A 23410-nucleotide genomic window follows, 5' to 3' on the forward strand; every position below is an offset into this window, starting at 1 on the left:
TATTTGTGCGTTTTGTGTTAGATTAGCTACTGCTGCTATTAGCTAATCTTCCAGCGGTGGTTGCTTAGCTAGTTTAAATCTACTGATCTGTCAGTCGGAGTTTTGGTCGCCGTTTTTTTATTGAACCAAACACAGAATTCCACATCACATCTAAATGTCAATGTTATCAATGTCAAGCTAGCATAACTGAGCTACTTCCCTCTCCCTCGCTAATTTTCTTAATTAAAACTTTTTTATGAGCTTATCTGGTTGTCATAGTGTAGATATGGTGTAGCAAAACACTACGTCCATTTTTCTTTTATATATCAGACGTATATTTGAGACTTAGCTCATTATATTGATAACAGCTAAAAGCGATGCTAGCCCTTGTTAGCCAGCAGCTTTTTGCCTTACAGCAGGAAGCTGGGGGCGGGACATCGCCCTGGAGCTTTTCTATATCGAGTTTATCTGGAGAGTCCATCCTGATGAAGCTCTGGGAGCTGCTGATGTCTCCCCTGCAGCACTGCGCCTCGTTTTCCCTCCGTCTCCGTAATGACATTAACCCCTCCCACTGCGTCTCCATCAGCCATTAAACATGAAGCATGTTACCAGATCCTGCTCTGCTACACGTCATCTGGATCAGCTCATCTCAGCTGGAACAGCCTGACTGAGTCTGACCACAGGCTGCACCGCCTGGGGATGATGATGGGGGTGGAGGTGGAGATGGAGACGGAGGTAGGGATGGAGGTAGAGATGGAGGTGGAGATGGAGGTGGAGGTGGAGGTAGAGATGGAGGTGGAGATGGAGGTGGAGGTGGAGACGGAGGTGGAGGTAGAGACGGAGGTAGAGGTGGAGGTGGAGGTAGAGATGGAGGTAGAGACGGAGGTGGAGGTAGGGATGGAGGTAGAGGTGGAGGTGGAGGTAGAGATGGAGGTGGAGGTAGAGACGGAGGTGGAGGTAGAGACGGAGGTGGAGGTAGAGGCGGAGGTGGAGGTGGAGATGGAGGTGGAGATGGAGGTAGAGATGGAGGTGGAGGTAGGGATGGAGACGGAGGTAGAGACGGAGGTAGAGATGGAGGTGGAGGTAGAGATGGAGGTAGAGATGGAGACGGAGGTAGAGACGGAGGTGGAGATAGAGACGGAGGTAGAGGTGGAGGTGGAGATGGAGGTAGAGACGGAGGTGGAGGTAGAGGTGGAGGTAGAGATGGAGGTGGAGGTAGAGACGGAGGTGGAGGTAGAGACGGAGGTAGAGACGGAGGTAGAGATAGAGACTGAGGTAGAGATGGAGGTAGAGACGGAGGTAGAGGTGGAGGTGGAGGTAGAGATGGAGGTAGAGACGGAGGTGGAGGTAGAGATGGAGGTGGAGGTGGAGATGGAGGTGGAGGTAGGGATGGAGACGGAGGTAGAGACGGAGGTGGAGGTAGAGATGGAGGTAGAGACGGAGGTGGAGGTAGAGATGGAGGTAGAGACGGAGGTGGAGGTAGAGGAGGAGGTAGAGGTGGAGATGGAGGTGGAGATGGAGGTAGAGATGGAGGTGGAGGTAGGGATGGAGACGGAGGTAGAGACGGAGGTGGAGGTAGAGATGGAGGTAGAGACGGAGGTGGAGGTAGAGATGGAGGTGGAGGTAGGGATGGAGACGGAGGTAGAGACGGAGGTAGAGACGGAGGTGGAGGTAGAGATGGAGGTAGAGATGGAGATGGAGGTAGAGATGGAGGTGGAGGTAGGGATGGAGACGGAGGTAGAGACGGAGGTAGAGATGGAGGTGAAGGTAGAGATGGAGATGGAGGTAGAGATGGAGGTAGAGACGGAGGTGGAGGTGGAGACGGAGGTAGAGATGGAGGTAGAGATGGAGGACGGAGGTAGAGACGGAGGTAGAAGTGGAGGTAGAGATGGAGGTGGAGGTAGAGATGGAGACGGAGGTAGAGACGGAGGTAGAGACGGAGGTAGAGACGGAGGTAGAGACGGAGGTGGAGGTAGAGATGGAGGTAGAGATGGAGATGGAGGTAGAGATGGAGGTGGAGGTAGGGATGGAGACGGAGGTAGAGACGGAGGTAGAGACGGAGGTGGAGGTAGAGATGGAGGTAGAGATGGAGGTGAAGGTGGAGATGGAGGTAGAGATGGAGGTAGAGACGGAGGTGGAGGTGGAGACGGAGGTAGAGATGGAGGTAGAGATGGAGATGGAGGTAGAGATGGAGGTGGAGGTAGGGATGGAGACGGAGGTAGAGACGGAGGTAGAGATGGAGACGGAGGTAGAGATGGAGGTAGAGATGGAGGTGAAGGTAGAGATGGAGATGGAGGTAGAGATGGAGGTAGAGATGGAGGACGGAGGTAGAGACGGAGGTAGAAGTGGAGGTAGAGACAGAGGTGGAGGTAGAGATGGAGGTAGAGATGGAGGTGGAGGTACAGATGGAGGACGGAGGTAGAGACGGAGGTGGAGATAGAGACGGAGGTAGAGGTGGAGACGGAGGTAGAGATGGAGACGGAGGTAGAGACGGAGGTAGAGATAGAGACGGAGGTGGAGGTGGAGGTGGAGATGGAGGTAGAGATGGAGGTGGAGGTAGGGATGGAGACGGAGGTAGAGACGGAGGTGGAGATAGAGACGGAGGTAGAGGTGGAGGTGGAGGTGGAGATGGAGGTAGAGACGGAGGTGGAGGTAGAGATGGAGGTGGAGATGGAGGTGGAGATGGAGGTAGAGATGGAGGTGGAGGTAGGGATGGAGACGGAGGTAGGGACGGAGGTGGAGGTAGAGGCGGAGGTAGAGACGGAGGTGGAGGTAGAGACGGAGGTAGAGATGGAGGTAGAGATGGAGGTGGAGGTAGAGACGGAGGTAGAGATGGAGACGGAGGTAGAGATGGAGACGGAGGTAGAGATGGAGGTAGAGATGGAGGTGGAGGTAGAGACGGAGGTAGAGATGGAGGTGGAGGTAGAGATGGAGGTAGAGATAGAGACGGAGGTAGAGATGGAGGTAGAGACGGAGGTAGAGGTGGAGGTGGAGGTAGAGATGGAGGTAGAGACGGAGGTGGAGGTAGAGATGGAGGTGGAGGTGGAGATGGAGGTGGAGGTAGGGATGGAGACGGAGGTAGAGACGGAGGTGGAGGTAGAGATGGAGGTAGAGACGGAGGTGGAGGTAGAGATGGAGGTAGAGACGGAGGTGGAGGTAGAGATGGAGGTAGAGACGGAGGTGGAGGTAGAGGAGGAGGTAGAGGTGGAGATGGAGGTGGAGATGGAGGTAGAGATGGAGGTGGAGGTAGGGATGGAGACGGAGGTAGAGACGGAGGTGGAGGTAGAGATGGAGGTAGAGACGGAGGTAGAGACGGAGGTAGAGATGGAGATGGAGGTAGAGATGGAGGTGGAGGTAGGGATGGAGACGGAGGTAGAGACGGAGGTAGAGACGGAGGTAGAGACGGAGGTAGAGATGGAGGTAGAGATGGAGGTGAAGGTAGAGATGGAGATGGAGGTAGAGATGGAGGTAGAGACGGAGGTGGAGGTAGAGACGGAGGTAGAGACGGAGGTGGAGGTAGAGATGGAGGTAGAGATGGAGATGGAGGTAGAGATGGAGGTGGAGGTAGGGATGGAGACGGAGGTAGAGACGGAGGTAGAGACGGAGGTAGAGACGGAGGTAGAGATGGAGGTAGAGATGGAGGTGAAGGTAGAGATGGAGATGGAGGTAGAGATGGAGGTAGAGACGGAGGTGGAGGTGGAGACGGAGGTAGAGATGGAGGTAGAGATGGAGGACGGAGGTAGAGACGGAGGTAGAAGTGGAGGTAGAGATGGAGGTGGAGGTAGAGATGGAGACGGAGGTAGAGACGGAGGTAGAGACGGAGGTAGAGATGGAGGTGAAGGTAGAGATGGAGATGGAGGTAGAGACGGAGGTAGAGACGGAGGTAGAGACGGAGGTAGAGATGGAGGTAGAGATGGAGGTGAAGGTAGAGATGGAGATGGAGGTAGAGATGGAGGTAGAGACGGAGGTGGAGGTGGAGACGGAGGTAGAGATGGAGGTAGAGATGGAGGACGGAGGTAGAGACGGAGGTAGAAGTGGAGGTAGAGATGGAGGTGGAGGTAGAGATGGAGACGGAGGTAGAGACGGAGGTAGAGACGGAGGTGGAGGTAGAGATGGAGGTAGAGACGGAGGTAGAGACGGAGGTAGAGATGGAGATGGAGGTAGAGATGGAGGTGGAGGTAGGGATGGAGACGGAGGTAGAGACGGAGGTAGAGACGGAGGTGGAGGTAGAGATGGAGGTAGAGATGGAGATGGAGGTAGAGATGGAGGTGGAGGTAGGGATGGAGACGGAGGTAGAGACGGAGGTAGAGACGGAGGTAGAGATGGAGGTAGAGATGGAGGTGAAGGTAGAGATGGAGATGGAGGTAGAGATGGAGGTAGAGACGGAGGTGGAGGTGGAGACGGAGGTAGAGATGGAGGTAGAGATGGAGGACGGAGGTAGAGACGGAGGTAGAAGTGGAGGTAGAGATGGAGGTGGAGGTAGAGATGGAGACGGAGGTAGAGACGGAGGTAGAGACGGAGGTGGAGGTAGAGATGGAGGTAGAGATGGAGGTGGAGGTAGGGATGGAGACGGAGGTAGAGACGGAGGTAGAGACGGAGGTAGAGACGGAGGTGGAGGTAGAGATGGAGGTGAAGGTAGAGATGGAGATGGAGGTAGAGATGGAGGTAGAGACGGAGGTGGAGGTGGAGACGGAGGTAGAGATGGAGGTAGAGATGGAGGTGGAGGTAGGGATGGAGACGGAGGTAGAGATGGAGACGGAGGTAGAGATGGAGGTAGAGATGGAGGTGAAGGTAGAGATGGAGATGGAGGTAGAGATGGAGGTAGAGACGGAGGTGGAGGTGGAGACGGAGGTAGAGATGGAGGTAGAGATGGAGGACGGAGGTAGAGACGGAGGTAGAAGTGGAGGTAGAGACAGAGGTGGAGGTGGAGGTAGAGATGGAGGTAGAGATGGAGGTGGAGGTAGAGATGGAGGACGGAGGTAGAGACGGAGGTGGAGGTAGAGATGGAGGTGGAGGTAGGGATGGGGACGGAGGTAGAGGTGGAGACGGAGGTAGAGACGGAGGTAGAGACGGAGGTGGAGGTAGAGATGGAGGTAGAGACGGAGGTGGAGGTAGAGATGGAGGTGGAGATGGAGGTGGAGATGGAGGTAGAGATGGAGGTGGAGGTAGGGATGGAGACGGAGGTAGAGACGGAGGTGGAGGTAGAGGCGGAGGTAGAGATGGAGGTAGAGATGGAGGTGGAGGTAGAGATGGAGGTAGAGATGGAGGTGGAGGTAGAGACGGAGGTAGAGATGGAGACGGAGGTAGAGATGGAGACGGAGGTAGAGATGGAGGTAGAGATGGAGGTGGAGGTAGAGACGGAGGTAGAGATGGAGGTGGAGGTAGAGACGGAGGTAGAGATGGAGGTGGAGGTAGAGACGGAGGTGGAGGTAGAGATGGAGACGGAGGTAGGGATGGAGACGGAGGTAGAGACGGAGGTAGAGACGGAGGTAGAGATGGAGGTAGAGATAGAGACGGAGGTAGAGATGGAGGTAGAGACGGAGGTGGAGGTAGAGACGGAGGTAGAGATGGAGGTAGAGACGGAGGTGGAGGTGGAGACGGAGGTAGAGATGGAGGTGGAGGTAGAGACGGAGGTAGAGACGGAGGTAGAGATGGAGGTGGAGGTAGAGACGGAGGTAGAGACGGAGGTAGAGATGGTGGTAGAGGTGGAGGTGGAGGTAGAGACGGAGGTAGAGATGGAGGTGGAGGTGGAGGTAGAGATGGAGGTAGAGGTGGAGGTAGAGATGGAGGTAGAGGTGGAGGTAGAGATGGAGGTAGAGGTGGAGGTAGAGATGGAGGTAGAGATAGAGACGGAGGTAGAGATGGTGGTAGAGGTGGAGGTGGAGGTGGAGTTAATCTCTCTCAGCATTCAGCATCTGCAGAAACCAGAACCTGGTAATGCAATAATGTGTCTGATGAGGATCAGTTTCTCTCTCTGATCGATGCTAAGAGCAGAAAATACTCGGAGCCTTCCTCCTCTTCCTCTTCTTCCTCCTCCTCTTCCTCCATGTTCCAGATGTTCAGGGACAGAAGAGACCGTCTGTCCTGACAGTTTGTATCCGATGAATCAGCTGCACATTATTAACCCGTCGCCACATATTCTGACTCTTAGGTTGTACAAAAAAAAAGGTAATTTTGTAAAATATGATTTTAAATGTTCAACAACTTTCAGCCGAAGTGTTTTCAGTTTCTCAGCAGCAGCATAAAGCTGCATGTCATCAGCACGTTTAGATGTAACAGCCTCATCTGGGGATGGAACCACACAACCAAGTCATCAGCATTATTATTGGATGGTGAAATTCTGATGTGCATTTTAAATGATTTGGTTTGATGTTGACGTTGGGTTGACGTTGGGTTGACGTTGGGTTGACGTTGGGTTGACGTTGACATCACAGCAGACCTCTGATCAGCCAGACTACATTTTCTCCATTATCGTCTCTGAAAACACATGAAGAGATGTGAGCCATTTATCAGCCTGAAGCACTCAGTGTGTGTGCGTGTGTGTGTGTGTGTGTGTGTGTGTGTGCGCGCGCGGCATTGGAGAGCTTTATCTCTGCACATGCTCAGTCTGCACCGCGGCTCTCTGACTCCCTCCAGCCTCATTCAGTCTTTATATCAGGACTGACGATGTTTCTGCTCACTGTTAGAAACTTTATTAACTCTTAAAATAAATCATGTTTAGTGAAATTTGCTGATTTTCTGTACTGTAAAACAACTGAAGTCGTTTTACTGCAGGCTGGATCTGATGTGCTGCAGCGACATCTGCTGGTCAAACTCCTGCACTGTTAAACCATTTATGACCAAATAACTTTTGGTCATTTCTTAGTATTTTTAAAATAAATGTTCATCTTATTTTTGTAATAACTATGCCTTCAGTATTTTTATTAAGCAAACCAAGAGTCAATATTTTGTAGTAAATTGATGGAAAAATCACTTTTTTTGTTTCAAATTGTCTTTAAAAATTTATAAGCCCCCAAATTAGCTCCATAATATCTTTTTAATTTTTATTAAGCTATTTTTTAGTCGTTTCTAAGAAACATGACCCCAATTCAGCCGCCCTTTGAGCACCGCTGTATGAAACGCTCTGGTTGATGGTTTGAATCCAGAAATTGACAAACTGCTTCTCTGTTTCCTCTGTTTCAGAAGGAGCTGAGTCTTCCCAGAAGAGGCAGCTTGTAAGTACCTGAAACCTTTCATCCAATCAGAGCCGAGTTCTCACCTGGAGAGAAGCAACGAGCCAATCAGACTTCGGCTTTAGGTGTCACTGGTTAATCTTTGCTGCTTGTTCAGGTCGCCTCCTGCTGGAGGTTCAGGTGAAGCGCAGGAACAGCTGCAGCTCCTTCTGCAGGTCTATTTATATCAGGTTTGTGTGTGTGTGTGTGTGTGCGTGCGTGCGTGCGTGCGTGTGTCGCTGGTAAGGTTCTGTGTGTTTTGGACCTGCAGGATCCAGATGGTTTCCAGGAACGTTCCTGGCTCTGTCTGAAGTGATTCCCATCATGAAAAGGATTTAATTTATTTTAGGATTTTAATAATCTGGAAACAAAACCAGACTTCCTTTGCTCTGTACTTCATTCATTCACCGTTTCCTCTCTTGCTTCCTTCCTTCACTCCTTACTTCCTCATGTTTTCTCTTTCTTTCCTTCCTGCTGTCCTTCCTTACTTTCAGCTTCCTGGTTCTTCCAGATTTCATATTAAAAGCCTGTATGGGGCTAAATCAGGGCCAGAAAGTCTGCTTTAACCCAAAAGTCCTGTTGGTCAATCTGAACTTCCTGTTGGTGAAGCTGAACTTCCTGTTTATTTCAGGGTTTCTCCCTGTTAGAGCTGCTGATGTTGTAGCAGCTACAGGGGCCCCTCAGTCAGATTCTGCCCCAGGCCTCATCAGCCTTGGACCGGCCCTGCATGATGATTTAAATCTGCAGAGATGAGCAACAAACAGGAGATTTAATTCAGTGCTGCTAATGTGGCTTTAGCAGCTCTGACTTTTAGTTTCTGTTGAGTTTTAATAAGAATCACAGAAACTGTTTTGGTTGCTGGAGTTTATGGGACGAGTTTTTCTGATCTTCATGCGTCTTACCTCTGACTGACTAAGTACACAAAGCATTTGATACAATTTGATGCTTTGTGTAACGGGGAAAATAATAATAAAATAACATAAAACCAGCGATAAGCGTGACTACAAGGCTAAAGCTCCTCACCGGGCTGCATGACGAGGTTAGCACTGGTTCGTTAGCTGCTAACGCTCCGACCAACCGGGACACAGACATGAACTTTACAGGGCAGACAGCGCCACACGCTGGGCAGCGAGTTGAGATGGAAACGCTGCATAATTCTTTGTTCACAAATATAAATCAGTGAAGCATGGCGGGCTGCCAGGCTTAGGATACACTGGGAGAAACCCTGTTGTTTTGATACTTTTGGTACCATTTTATCTCCACTTTTATATTTCAGGCATATTCAAACTATAATTTTACTGCAGCGTAAATGTAGCATCTTTTTATATAAATCCAATGCAGTCCAATAGAATCGCTTAAGGACTCCAGAACCATCCAAAACTTAATTTAAAAAAAATTATTAAATTTAATTTTGATTTCTAAAAATGAGAATTTGTAGCCAACAACTAATATTAATTATCTTTAAAATAGATAAAATAAATTATGCCAAAAATATCAAACCATGAAATAACAAACTGGCTATAATTTTTTTAATACAAGTTATTTTTATTAAAAAGAAAATAAACACAAAAATATTAACATATTTGTCCCAATAATTTCCACCAGCTCTGTTGTCTGTTTTACAGTGTAATAAAACTTTCACAGTAAATTCCAGTTAAATAACAATAAATGTAAATGTTTTTAAAGACTTTCTTCAGATTGTTAAAGCCAGATGGTTTCAGAGGAAACCTGTTGGACCCGACCCGGCCCGGCCCGGCCCCCCTCCTCTCTCTGTCCTCTGGTCGCTGCAGACAGCAGAGCGTTAGCCGCTAGCAGAGGGATTAACCTGACAGCTGCAGCAGGATCGGCGCTCCGGTTCTGGGAACATGAAGGGAACCGGGTCGGCGCTGCTCCTCTCGGTCCGGACGTCTCCTCCATGAAGGTTTTGGGTCGGGTTTTGCCTTCAGGGGAGGAACCGCTCTCGGATTTTATCTGACGTTTGGAACAGGATGTGGATTATTCCAGAACAAACGGGGAAATCCGAAATGGGATTCATGGAGCAAACTGGCTGCTGAGAATAATCTGCTGTGGATACAGGTTCTGGATTAGGATTCAGAAACCCAAAGGAACGTTTCACCCCGAGAAGTGTGTGTGTGTGTGTGTGTGTGTGTGTGTGTGTGTGTGTGTGTGTGTGTGTGTGTGTGTGTGTGTGTGTGTGTGTGTGTGTGTGTGTGTGACATAACTCTGAGGTCATCCCTTTAAACGGAGATCAGGACGGACAGATGAGCGGCTCCACGCTGCTGGATTATCACAGATTACAGCTCAGCCTTTTGTCCCAGAACACGAGATGAAGAGGAGGAAGGAGCGCTGCGGAGCGCCTCACCTCCGCCTGCAGTAAGACAACCAGAACCAGAACCATTTACACCAGAACCACAGACACCAGAACCAGAAGTTGGATAACTTGAGTTTAGTGGGAAGTAGAACCAGAGTTTAGGTTCTCTTAATGCTGATTCTGGTCCTGGTTCCAGCCTTTTGTCCCAGAACACGAGATGAAGAGGTCCAGGTCCAGGACCAGGACCTGGTTCTGTTCCTGGTCCTGGTCCTGGTTCTGGATTTGGTCCTGGTTCTGGTTCTGGTCCTGGTTCTGATTCTGGTCCTGGTCCTGGTCCTGGTCCCTGTCCTGGTCCTGGTCCTGGTCCTGTCCGTCCATCTGATCATCTGTTCGTTATGCATCCATCCAGTTTTGGTCCATATTTAATGAATTTCTCTTACTCATCTCACGCTTTTGAATTAAATAAATCATTGAGTTAATTATTAAATTAGCGTAAAACGGACAGAGAACTCTGGAAACGTGAATCTAGAAAACTCAGCAGTGGTTTCTGGAAGCGGTCGGGAAGAGCAGACGGATTCTCCCGTTGAGTTGGTTCCTTCTCGCAGGGAAACGGACCAGAACCGTCCACACAGCCGCTCTGGTTCTGGACGGTTCTGGGGAAACCCAGTCTGGATGCGTCATGGCGGATCCGGCTGAGTCACTGAGGCTTTAATTAGAGTCCAGTAAGTCCAGCGGTCAGACAGAATGTCCATGGAGATCCTGTGGGAAGATGGCGGCGCTCGCATCACGATGAGCCGACCTGAGCTGGCGAACGTCTGGCAGACCAAACGGCCTGTGGAGACGGACGCCGACAGCCGGTCGTCATGTCACCTGTCTGCAGTCGCCCCGATGACAGAAAAGTTTTATTCTTGCTTTAATCCAGACTTGTGAGGGTTTCACGTCTCCCAGACTCTCAAACTCGTTTAAGTTCATTAGAGCTGATTGATATACCTGGAGGTCAGTGGACGGCTAGAAGCTCGGCTAACAAGAAACCCACAGGGCCTGAAACGCAGCCTGGAGGAACGCCACAGGAAATGAACCAAAGCCGTCCTGTTTCAGGAAGTTAAATTAGTGGGCCAATCAGTGGCGTTCATCTCTCGTTCCTACGCTAAGATGGCGGGGAGTCTGTTTGTCATGTAGCACAGCTAAAGACTAGTAGCAATCAGTTTGGTTGTTTAGCATGAGAGAGTAAATGGAGGAGCACCAAGTCAGACTTTCAACATGTTACTTATTCATTTGTAAATGTCAGTTCCAAACCTAGAAAGTAAATATTTAGCTTGCTATCTGTGTAATTAATTTAGTAAGAAAATATTGAGCTAATAAGTTCGGTATTTTTGCTAGGAAGCTAAATATCTAGCGTTAGCACGGCACCTAAATACTGAGCTTTCTAGTTGAATATTTATCTTGCAGTTTAAATATGTAGCTTTAGATGTTTAGCTAGCTAGCTAAATATTTAGCTTCAGCAAGCAAGTATTTTGTAAGCTAAACATTTAGTTTCTAAACTAAATATTTAGCTAGTGAATTAGATATTTAGTTTGAAGCTGACATTTATAAATGAATAACATGCTGAAAATACTCTGATAAATAAGCCCTTTTCCCCTCTGACAGGCTAAATAGCCCAAATTGTTTCTGTTAATTTGACTCTTGGGGTTTCAGAGTCGGTGTGGAGAGCCTCCCAAGCGCTGGATGTGGCTCTGATTGGACCCAGAGGTTCTTCTGGGTCCACATTAAGGTGTGTGGACAGCAGGGGTCCGGTCCCACCCAGCGGGGGGTGGAGGCCTCCACCCTGCAGAGAAGCTTCTCCGTCCCTGGATCCTTCATTCACAGCTTGAACTGAAGGCAGAAAAATTCAAACTGAAACCTAAACTAAAACATTTCTGTCTAAAAAGCAGCAGAATCTTTTGTAGAGCTGAGTTTTCTGAGGGAAAGCGAACGCATCGTGATTTGAGAGCAGTTAGTGTTAAGTTTATTAACTTGTGGATTATTTACATCTCAAATCTTTGGATTGAGTTTAGGATAATAAATCTAAGTTCCAGGTGTGGAAACGGATAATCATGTAGCTGCAGTTCCCACCAGGCACCACTAGAAGGCTCTGCAATCCTCTCCACTCTTCCCTACTCTTCATCCTCTCTTCCTCCTCCTCTCTTTCTCTCTCTCTCGTCAGAATCTGGTCACCGGCTCAGCTGCGTTGCCACGGCAACAGCAGCTTCCTCCTTCATCACCTGCTGTCCCCCACCTCCTTCCACCCCTCTGTCGACCAGCCTTCCTCCTCCTCCTCTCCCTCTTTTCCCTGCGATGGCCCTCTCTCCGCCCCTGCTTACCTGCGAGGAAACCCCTTCCTCTGGAGGTAAGCCCCGCCCCCTCCCACTTGTAGCACTCCTGATTGGTCCAGAGGGCCGCCTGCAGACATGCTGGTGGGGAAAAATGCTTTCAGGTCAGCATAGCAGGAAGTGGACTAAAGCGCAGGGCATTCTGGGTAACACTAGCGTTAGCTTAGCGCTAGCAGGAGAAACGACTGGTGGTGTTTTACCAGAAATCTGACGTCTCTGTTTCTGTTTCCATCTGGTGAAACAGGAAGTTGCTCTCAGTGTCTTCAGAGGTTTTTTTGTCGTTTCCTTCAGTGGTTCTTGGTGCAGCGCCCCCACAGGCCAGGAGGGGAACAGGCTGGTTTGACTCAGAACCACAGCAGCTGGAAAACGCAACGTACCGGGCTGTCAGGAGGAAAAACGCTACGATTGTTTCCTATTTCGGCGTCTGGTGACGTTAACAGTGATCAATGCTGGGATGGTTTTGATGTCTGAGCAGCAAAATCTGCAGTTCCAGTTCAGCAGAAAGAGTAACTCTCAGAAAACTTAATCCAGAACAGATTTCTGGATAAATTTATCAGATCTGATCTGAAAATCCTCCTGAACGTCTCTGCTCATGAACTGCTGCACGTCTTATTTTATTGTTCTGTTACAAACAAGGAACTGAAGAGGTTCCATGTTATAAATAGGAGTTCGATAATTTCACAAAATCTATTTTCTGTTTACTCAGTCGGTGTTTAATGCAGCCGACACAAAATAATAATTAATAATGTAATGATGGGTTTTTTAAATGTTAAAAAATGTGATCCTTCGTCATGAGAAGACGGCCAGTTCTTTTGATAAGAGAACTTATCTACTTATCAATTAATCAATAAAATTAATCAACTTTAGATTATCTCATTAATGATTACATGCATCTGTAGTCAGAACCTGAAGGTGGCGCTGTTTCCTCTGAGTCTGCTGCTCTGAAGGGTCTGGTGTGTGTGTGTGTGTGTGTGTTGACGTCACGTCGGCTGCTGCATGTCGGGAGGATTTTGAGGTTCTGGAAGAATCATCCGGTTCTGATCGGGGAGAAACGGACCGGGGGGAGAGGGGAGGAGACGGTCACCACAGCAGCAGCTTTTGCACGCGCTCAGTGCGGCTGCTGACGGTCGTCGTCATAGCGATGCCGCTGGAGCCTCAGCATGTCTGAGTCCTGGACGGTTCTGTCCAACTTCTCACTGCCAGAGAGAAACATGCTGCGGCGCTCCGAGAGGTAGGGCTGCATCCATCCGTTCATCCAACGTCCGCCGCCCTCTGAGGCTCTGGGTTTCTCGGGGATTTGTGTCGGCATGGCGACGGGAAGCTTCCTGTTGCTGTTTGTTGAGGAGCTGCGTTTCATCCCTTCTTCTCATCTGACAGGAAGCAGGAGATTCAGAGCAGCTTTTCCTGATTTCTTCTTCTCTTCTCCTGCTGACATCTGCACAGATTAACTGTGCTCTACCATCTTGGATCATGCAGGAAACTTGCACTGCACCGATTACAGTTTCTGACCTGCTGATTCTCAGTTTGGTCGATGCTGTTTTATTGGATTTTTTGTCTGAATGTTGCGTGTTAGTAGCTGTGGTTGATTTTTAGACCTGTGCAGAGGTAGATAAGATCGTTTGATAAGATCAGCTTCAGATGCATCGGCCGATCCTGATCTCCTAATAAAAGGAAACCGCGGCAGATTTCTTGGTGCACGCCTACAGGATGTCATATCACGCCGGTAAATTAAACTTTATGGTGATGTGCTAATTTCATGGCGTAAATCCGTCACCAGATGTAGAGATGAAGGCAAACGGGTCAGGAAGCGTCGCAGCTGAGAGGCGCCGTGCGGTGATGCTTCCTGTAGCTCAGCTGCTTTCCAGTCTGGACTGAGTTTCACAGAATCAGCTGATATCTGTGATACGGAAACGATGCACATGGTTTCCCCCGGTGTATTATAAGCCTGGCGGGCCACCAGGCTTTACTTGTGCTCCCACCAGGCTAAGCATTGCTTGTTTGTTTAGATTTGGTGTTCAGGTATTAATGTTACAATCTTTCAATAACACATAATTATCAAGTGATATTTTCAAACTCAAAAACACGACTGCCCTAGCGCCCAGCCACCGGACTGACCCGGTTTTCTGGGGAAACCTTGCATGCAGCGTCTGCAGTGTTTTGGCCACTGCAGCTCCCGTACCGCCGTTGCCTGGAGAACCGGAGCTCAGCTCTGCGTCAGCTTGCCTCTCCACAGAAAGAACAAACCGATCAGCCACGGCGAATAAACTTCCTGAAACACCGACGACTTCCACAACATAACCAGATAGCAGAAGCTTCAGGGCCACCGAGTTTCATGAAACGGGAAATATTTCCTTCCTGACCCGGAGTATTGGGGCTCAAAGATACGACAAAGAAACACAGAGAACAAGCTAGCTGCAGCTAGCCACGTCTGCTAGCTCTTTAGCATTTCAGTTTGTTTTGTTTGTTTGAGATGAAACTGACATCGTTATTAAAAAAGCAATGTAAAACTGGGCTGATTTTTATAACCTCAGACCTACTTTAAGCTCTGCTGCGTTCAGGAACCCTGGTTTTTATCAGCTTCTGCTAGCGGTGCATTTAAAGGCTGCAGGAAACCTGAGTTCTGATCTGCATCCAAACCCAAAGCATTGCTTTCTCCATCTGGAGACTTTAAGCTGTCCAACCTGGCAACCCACGGCTCAGCCGTCCAATCTGGCAACCCATGACTGAGCCATCCAACCTGGCAACCTGCGGCTCTGCCATCCAATCTGGCAACCTGCGGCTGAGCCGTCCAACCTGGCAACCCGCGGCTGAGCCGTCCAACCTGGCAACCCGCGGCTGAGCCGTCCAACCTGGCAACCCGCGGCTGAGCCGTCCAACCTGGCAACCTGCGGCTCTGCCATCCAATCTGGCAACCTGCGGCTGAGCCGTCCAACCTGGCAACCCGCGGCTGAGCCGTCCAACCTGGCAACCCGCGGCTCTGCCGTTCAACCTGGCAACCCACGGGTCGCTTCTGATTCTGCTCCTCCCGGTCGGACCGGCCGTCAGTCAGCAGAAAGGAGGCCATTTTGTTTCAATACTGGTGGTGGCAGCATCATGCTGTGGGCCTGCTTTGAAATACAAACCTGCTCAGTTAAAGTTTGGCTCAAATCAATTCATTTTAATAAAAAACTTGATTTTTGCTCAGATGAGCCGTTTGGAAAGATACAAAATTAATATCAATAATTTGGGTTGTTTATTTTTTCCTATAAGAGGAAAAAATTAGTTTATTTTTCAAAGTTATGTTATTTATTCATTTATAAATGTCAGTTTCAAACTAAATATTTAGTTTGGAAGTTTATATTTAGATAATTTACTAATTTAAAAATGTCTAGCCTGTTAATTAAATATTTAGTTCTCTAACGAAACATTTAGTTTGGATCTTAGTAAAAAGCCTGTGACGTTTAAATAAATGGATAAAATGATGAAAATGTCTGTTTATCTCTGACTGTAACAGCGCCACATGTATCACCTCGGTGTATGTAAATATTTGAGCTGTACTGAAGCAGGAACAGAGTCCGGCTGGTTCTGGTTCTGGTTCTGGAGGCGTTGAAGCGTCTGTAATGGCCAACATGGAGGCTGTTCTTCCTGTCGGCTGATTACAGCGTTCAGACAGGACAATTACCGGATCACACACCGTGTGTGTTCTGACTGGTTCCACCAGAACCGGCAGCCGGGTCCGGGTTCTGACTGCTGCTGACGGTTTAATAAACGAGGTCGCACGTCTCTGGTCTAACAGCAGTAATTGTCCTGTCTGGGTTTCCGTAGCCGCGGTGCGGATCAGGCGTTCCCGTCTCTGTGACGGTCCGCCGGGTCTGTAATGTTTCCATCAGTAACTCTGACCTGCTGGTGCTGCTGCCGTCACCATGGCGACGTCGGGGCATTTCGCAGCAGCTGCGGTCAATCAAATCGCTGGAACCAGCGTTGTGCTGGAATGGCGACTGGGAATCAGTCAGGAGAAATTAGGAACTCTGATTGGCTCGTTGCAATGGCTCCTGCAGGTGGGAGGCGGAGCCACTCACCTGTGCTGACCTGCTGCTAACCTGAAGCTGTGTGTTTGTGTCCACAGCTGCCGGGCCAGCAACAGGAAGAGTCTGATCGTGACGTCCAGCACTTCCCCGACTCTTCCTCGGCCGCACTCCCCGCTGCACGGACACACAGGTAACACCTGCACCGCCTCCGACCAGCAGGGGGCAGAGTGCTTTTTATCATCACTGGATCATTTCTTTCGAGAAACCTTCAACTAACAGCTTTGCTACGGTAATAGTTGTTTCTCTGGATTAAAAGTTAAAATATTAATATTTAGGAAGACAAAGGAAAACATGATTATTGAGTGATGCGCCACCTGCTGAACAGTAAAGAGAAACATCCTTCAGACTAAATGTTTGCTCGGTCCTTGATCGGCGCCGGTTGGTAACGCAGCAGGGAGGAAGACTCTGGTTCTGAGGAGATGAAGATCAGTTGGACCCAGAATAGATCAGGTTCTATTTTCAGCTTCTTTCAACATTAGCAGGAAGCAGCAGTGATATTCTCCTCCTCCTGCATCCTTTGATGCTGCGTTGCCGTGGTAACGCTGTCATGTGTCCTTGACCCCAGAAGCAAACATCCTGAGAGCAGCTGATTCGAACATCTGCCCTGAACCCAGACTCATCCAGGACGTGGCGATCCTATTCAGTAGGAGTAATGGGGCTGTTGAGGTGACCTTGAGGTGACCTTAGTGGCTTTACTATCGACCTTGAGGATCCTGGTGCTGACCTTGACGGCCTTATGAGTGACTTGGCATGACAACAGTAACCTGAACATGGAGCGAGATGGTAGAACCAGGACTTTATGTCTGATTAGTGACCTCAATGCTCCTCTGGTTGACCTTAATTTTCCTGCAGATGACCTCAGCAGCCCTAGTAGACTACTAGTCAACAAATTACTACTATGTAGTGACGGGTAAATGAGGCGTCATGAGGCGTTTCGACTCATAGCAACACTGTATTGATACTGTGTCGCTCAATACTGACACCTGCTGGACATTAAAAATTCCTACAGGCAACGTAGTGATTTGATGACCTAGTCTATACAATAAGATTTAAGTCTTTGTATTTTATTGAATATTATATGTTGTATTATGTCATATCTTCAGTTACATTTAAAATATATTTGATATACAGTCAATAACTAATGTGAACATGAACCATAAAGTGAAGATTTAAGTGAATGTGTCTGGATGAGGATGCTTGGACTGTTTTTTCCCACACATTTTTATTTGGAAAAAAAAAGTTTTTACAACCTTTTGAAATTTAGCCTGTTACGCTTTTTTGACAAAACTTCTGCTGTAGAAAAAATGAAGTAAGAACTACATTTACAGCGAACCCTTGTTTTTCTTAGGGGTTGCTTTCCGAAAATAACCGTGAAGTAATTGCCTTTATTTTTTACAGTTATTACACAGCATAAATAAATACTCTACGTTGAAACCAAAGAACAAAACCTGTTTTCAGGTCAGCGGATGTTCATCCATCGGGCCTTAATGTGATCCGGATCCATTAAAGGGTCTCCTCCAAGCTGCCCAGAGATCCACAGCTGGATCTACGGCAGAGCGACGGATCTGAGCCTCCGGTCCGGTTCTGCTGCCTCTGGCCACAGCTTTTTTTTTTTTCTTTTTCCAGCAGACATTGAAAGTTTCAGTTTCCATCTCCTGAGTGGCCAATCTGTATTAAACACCGTAACGTTATTGGCACTGAGGAAGCGCAGAGACTGTTTTTACCAATCATTCGGTCAATCAGGACGCAGAACACTGGGGGGAAAAAACTGCACACAAAAATCTGCGAAGCAGCGAAACCGTGAAAGGAGAACCGCGTTACAGCGAGGGATCACTGTATGTGAAATAATTTATAAAAAGCACCTGAGTCATTTGTGGAATGGCTGCATATCTGAGTTTATCTGGGGCTTCATTCTCATGATGCCTCAGCATTGAGGAGGTGGATTTATTTAAATAAGACAGTTTAGTCAAACAAATGCGACATTTAACCTGCAGAACATGATATGAAAGTAAACTAAGAGTCAGTTTCAGCTGAATTTGGGTTCAGATCAAGTAGAAGCTGACAAGAACCGGATGAAACAACAAAAATGAAAACAAATTTATTTTCCAACATAAGATCAAAATGGTCCCACAGTGAGCAAACCTTTTGTTTGAAGCTGCTCCATAGATGACAATGTAAAAGATCAGGAATTTATTTGGCTAATGCTTTTGACAGACTGACAGACTCGCTTCCTTATAAACACAGTTTGGCATCCAGTGTCATTTCGAAACAGTTCCTGTATGGGTCACGTGACTCGCTGAAACCAATACGCCACCGACCCGGGTTTGGTCTGTGGGCTTGATGCATGCGCCGGTGTTGCTGGACCCATCACTACTACTGTGGTAGTTAAACAGTAATGTGTCGACCAGTTAACATCAGTGGCCCTGATGGTGATCTTAATTTGCCTGCTGACCTTAACGGTCCTGTCGCTGTGATTGTTTCGACTCTTAAACTCGTTTCCAAGCAGCCGCTCTGTTTGATCGTGGTTTTTATTTTCTAATAGAATAATCGTTAACATTTATCTGATGGGTTGGTATGAACTGGTTAAAGCCGTTTGGTTTTCATGTTTCTGGTGAATGAAACCAATAATCCAGGATAGTTTTCTGCCTTCACTGGTTCCTCTTTGCGCTGCTGCTGTGCCAGTAAGCCTCCTGCTCTCCTACTGGTTTCCAGCAGGCTGTTCCTGGGAAAAGGTCAGATGATGACGGCGTCTCTGCCTCTCGTCTTCCTGACAGCTCGCTCCTCCTGTCAGTCGCTGCGTTTCTCTGGTTATTTCTGTGTTTCCTTATCTCAGCCTCACGGCGTCAGCGAGGCTTTAGCATGCGTCTCGTTTGCAGGAATAGTTCTGAGGTTCTGCTAAAGTAGGTCACTGTCTCTTCACTTCTAACACAAAACACTGAAAATGAAAAACAGCTTCTGTGTGTTTCCATGGTTACCCTGTATACTCGTATAGAGGCTGCTTCACAGGATGAACTTTATATTTCTGCTGCTAATGAAGCCAGTCTGCCAGTTGGTGTTACTGGGGGGCTGTTTGAGGTCACCACTGGTCACCACTGGTTACTGCTGGTCACCACTGGTTACTGCTGGTCACCACAGGTCACCACTGGTTACTGCTGGTCACCACAGGTCACCACTGGTTACTGCTGGTCACCACTGGTTACTGCTGGTCACCACAGGTCACCGCTGGTCACTGCAGGTCACCGCTGGTCACTTTGGGTCAGTGTGTTGCTGAGATCAGATTCTGCAACAGTCCAGCTGCAGCTGTAAGGCTCAGACTCTCCATTGTTGGATTAAACCCAACAGAACCAGATTCTCTGTTTTGCCCTTTTACAAACTTTTTGTGAACAATAAACATTTTGACATGCAAAAGGTTTTTTGCATGTCACAAAACCTGCAATTAATATATAATTAATATAATTATTAATTACAATTAATAATTATAATTCACATAATTATTAAATGCACATAATTCAGGTAAATCTGAAGAAACTACATTTAAAACTAAAATCTTCAGGATTTTAGTTTTAAATCTGGATTTTTCACAGATTTAAAGTAAAATATTTTCCACTATTTTTGCATGTTTTTAGCTAAATACTGTATGAAACAATATTCAACATACCAGAGATTATGATTACATTAAAGCTGCTGTCAGTCTGGATCAGACAGGAAACTCATTTTTGTTCTTTATTTTCTCATTAGTTTAAATCTGTTAATTCAGTAAAAAAAAGATAAACTTTGTTCTGAAGAATGTTTCAGGAGAAACTAGAGAGATGGATAATGTTGGACTGAAGCAGATTTAGTTTTTTGCCTTTTCTGTGTCTTGCAGGCACCAGCCCACTGGACAGCCCTCGTAACTTTTCCCCCAACACAGCGGCGCATTTCTCCTTTGTTCCGGCTCGCAGGTGAGATCTTCCTTCACCTGAACAGAAACGCTTCAGAGCTGCTGGGTGTTAAACCGCAGCGACCTGCTCCGGCTCTCTGCAGGAAAAACTGCTGCATGGAAATCAGTCTGGAATCTGCAGCAAACAGAGAGAGGCGCTGGTCTGCAGCTCATCCTGTGAAGAACGTCGTTAAAGTTACTGCTAAAAATTTAACTGCAATAACTTCTAGTTTAATCTGTCATGAGAGGAAGAAATGGAGTTTCACTTCATAAATATTTTCACTGTTATTCATTGTTTTTATAAATGTTACCTTGAAAAAAATCTTTAGGAACAAGCTAATTATTTAGCTTCAAGCCAAATATTATTTAGCAAACTGTCTAATTTAGCTCCATACTTAATATTGAGTTAGAAAACTAAGTATCTAGTTTAACTATTTATTTAGCTTGCTAACCAAATATTTAGCTTCAAATTAAATCTTCAAACTAAATATTGAGCTAGCAAGCTAACTGTTTAGCCTGCCAACTAAATATTTATCTGCACTCTAGAGTGACGGTCCTTGCTAGCTCTGAGTTAACTAAATATTTAGTTTAAAACATTTATAGATGAATAAATAACATGGTAAAATATCATTTTGACCCCCATTCTGTTTGTTGTATTACAGGCTAAATAACCCAGATTATTATTATTGGCTGTATTTTTAAAGATGGCTGCCCCGTCTGGATCTGCAGCCAAAGATGCAGACAATCGCCGGGAGGCGTCACTCTGTCTGGGATTAATAACTCTTATCTCTCTGCTCTCCTCCAGTCTGCTGACAGCTTCCAAATCTCAAAACTTAAGATCAACTTTCCCCACTAAAAAGAAATGATAGTGTTTCCATGGAAACGCCTCATTTCCTGATCTAAATCGCCCCGGGTATTTCCATGACAACCCGTCAAACATTTCTGGCTGCAGCAGAGGCAACGAGCCGCTGATTTAAAATGGAAATCCATTTGTGTCCCGCTGCTGACCTCTGCTGCTGGGCGCTGGGACTGCAGCGCCACCCTGTGGCGGAGCTGCACATCGCACACAGCACTTCAAACACTTTTATTAATATTTTATTGTTGATTTAATCAGGGAAACATCTGTTTGATCCTGGATCAGGATGAGACCTGATGCAGGATCCTCCAGCTGTGGAGAACCATGAAATAAAAATGTTTTGTTTTCCTCACAGCCACGGACACAGAGCCGACAGGTAACTGACACCTTTCCTCTCCGTCTGCATCAAACCTCATTTCCACTCAACCTCTGCTCACCAGCCGCGTCTCCATAAAACTACACTAATTTAAATAAATTCAAATGAAACATTTTCCGGTGGTCAGAAGCCCAAGTAGGCGGGGCTTGTTGCTCCAACGCCTGAATCAGACACAGACGTCTCCTCTGATTGGCTGGATTATGAACATAATTTCTAATGATTTATCTCGTAGACAAACTTATTCACAGGCGGCTTAATTAAATTTATTACTTCAAAGATCTTTTAGTAGGATATAAAGGAAACTTGGCTGGTGGCGGATTCAGCCAGATGATGAAGAACATCTGGCTCTTCATCAGTCCAGCTGCTCATGCTTCATCTTCTCTGTTCTGATTGGCTGTTTAAATCCTGAGGTTCTGATTGGTGGATGTGTTTCCTGCAGGACCGATGGCCGCCGCTGGTCTCTGGCCTCGCTGCCGTCATCCGGATACGGAACCAACACGCCGAGCTCCACCGTCTCCGTGAGTCCGCCGCCCCGCAGGCGGGGTGTGTACTGCTGCCCCGTCTGCAGAACCGATCTGTTGGACTTTCTCCTGTTCTGGTCTCGTTGGATTTGATTCTGGGTTTTTTCAGGATTCGGTTCTTTTTGCAGGCCAATTTTCCCCGGATGTATTTTGGATTTGATTCAGTTTCATCTTTAATCTGGTTTTCTCTGCTGGTTTCAGTTTGGTTAACTGGTTTCATCCCAGTTTGAACTGGTTTCTGTGAAGCAGCTTCAGAGTTTCCGTTTCCTCCTGCCATCGTTTGTTGTGTATCTTAGCTGGAGTTCATTCCTGCCTCTTCCTCCTTCTTCTTCTGTGGTTTATAGCCTTGAAACGCAGCCTCCCCGCCCTGCCCCCACCTGTAGCTGCTGGTTGTAATCTGTGCTCCCTCTGTGCTCCTCCTCTCACAGTCCTCCTGTTCATCTCAGGAGAAGCTCCACCAGCTGCCCTTCCAGCCCACGCCGGACGAGCTGCACTTCCTCACCAAACACTTCAGCTCTGAGAGCGTCACCGACGAGGAGGGCCGCCGCTCGCCCGCCATGAGGCCGCGCTCCCGCAGCCTCAGGTACCGCCGCCGCCGCGGGGAGGGGCTACAGGTGGCTACACTTGTAGCTGGCCCCGTTTTCAGAACAAAAGGTTGCTACATCGATGGCGAGTCAGTTTTGCTGGAGTTGTTCTCATCAGTAGTTGCTGGTTGCTTTTGTCACCAAAAGTCTCTAAAGGATCTGAAAAGTCGCTAAATGTTACGACATAGTTGCCAAGTAACCGTTCCCCCCCCCCCACGTTCCCCCACCTGGCCACGCCCCCTGTGTCTCTTGGCTCCGCCCACTTGGACATTTCTGGATGTTTTCTGGGGGCTTTAACTGGCGATCTGCTTGTTGTTCAGTAATCTGACTCATTTCTCTCTGAAGTTACATTTTCCTACTAATTTGAAAGTTAAAGCGTAAAAACCAGAAAACGGTCCAGTTCAAGTTTCTCTCCTGTCCACCTGGAGGCGCCGCCATCGCTGACGGATCAGACATTACTGACCACAAGCTGCCTCTTCATCACCTCCTCCTCTTCATCAGCCAACCTGATGATGATGATGGATAACTTGACTAAGCTGTTATCGCTCTGCTTTATGTTCCCACGCTCTCTCCTGGTTGGTCGGTTTCTCTGCGGGCCGTAGCCAGGCCGGGGGAACCGGGCCGGTTCCGGAGCGGTTCTGCTGGAGCCTCTAACCCTCTTGTGTCTGAGCTGATGCCTGTAAACCACAGATTCTCTTTAGTTTTGTTTCCTAGCGAGCGGCCGGCGTCCGTCCGGCGCTCTGGGTTTGATTAAATCTCCTGATGGCGGCGGATCGATTCAGAATAATATTTATCATCATCTGATATTAACAAGTAATGGGATTATTTCAGACTAATAATTTTCTATTTTCTGTCTGAATTTATTTTATTTTTGCTATTCTTCTTTTTTATTAAATTATAATGTATTCTTAATTTTATTTAAAGTATTATTAAAATATATATTTTTTATAATTATTACAAATAACAATAATTAAAAATGGCTCATTAATTATTCTATTTATATAATAATTATTTAATATTTGTAATTTCATATATTTTTTAAACAATTATTGATTTTAATAATTTAATATCTTATCATTTTTAATAGCAATAATAATATACAGTAAAGTTAAATGTCAGTTCAATTTATTGCCAAGTAAATTATTATGTACACTATTTAATTTTCTCTATGCTATAATATATATATATATATATATATATATAAATTTTATAATTTG

General features: G+C 47.2%; 1 protein-coding gene across 11 annotated transcripts in view; it reads left to right on the top strand.

Moving 5' to 3' along the window:
• The window catches only part of mast2 (microtubule associated serine/threonine kinase 2), a 77489-nt gene that overhangs the window by 37278 nt on the left and 16801 nt on the right, over positions 1-23410 (top strand). For 9 of the 11 annotated variants that reach the window (XR_015762633.1, XM_014967151.2, XM_088004771.1 and 6 more), the window contains 6 exons: positions 7162-7193; positions 15976-16067; positions 19803-19878; positions 21068-21088; positions 21528-21606; positions 22038-22192. Coding sequence is in view for 10 of the 11 variants with exons in the window: in XM_014967151.2 (XP_014822637.2) it covers positions 7162-7193; positions 15976-16067; positions 19803-19878; positions 21068-21088; positions 21528-21606; positions 22038-22192 (455 nt within the window). In the remaining variant the exon portion in view is untranslated. The remainder of the gene's footprint in view (positions 1-7161; positions 7194-15975; positions 16068-19802; positions 19879-21067; positions 21089-21527; positions 21607-22037; positions 22193-23410) is intronic. The other 2 variants (XM_088004776.1, XM_014967153.2) reach the window with 2 other exon arrangements.

This window comes from Poecilia mexicana, unplaced genomic scaffold (genome assembly GCF_051168715.1).
Source record: "Poecilia mexicana isolate PSO_F unplaced genomic scaffold, ASM5116871v1 scaffold_4, whole genome shotgun sequence".
Lineage (NCBI taxonomy): Eukaryota > Metazoa > Chordata > Actinopteri > Cyprinodontiformes > Poeciliidae > Poecilia > Poecilia mexicana.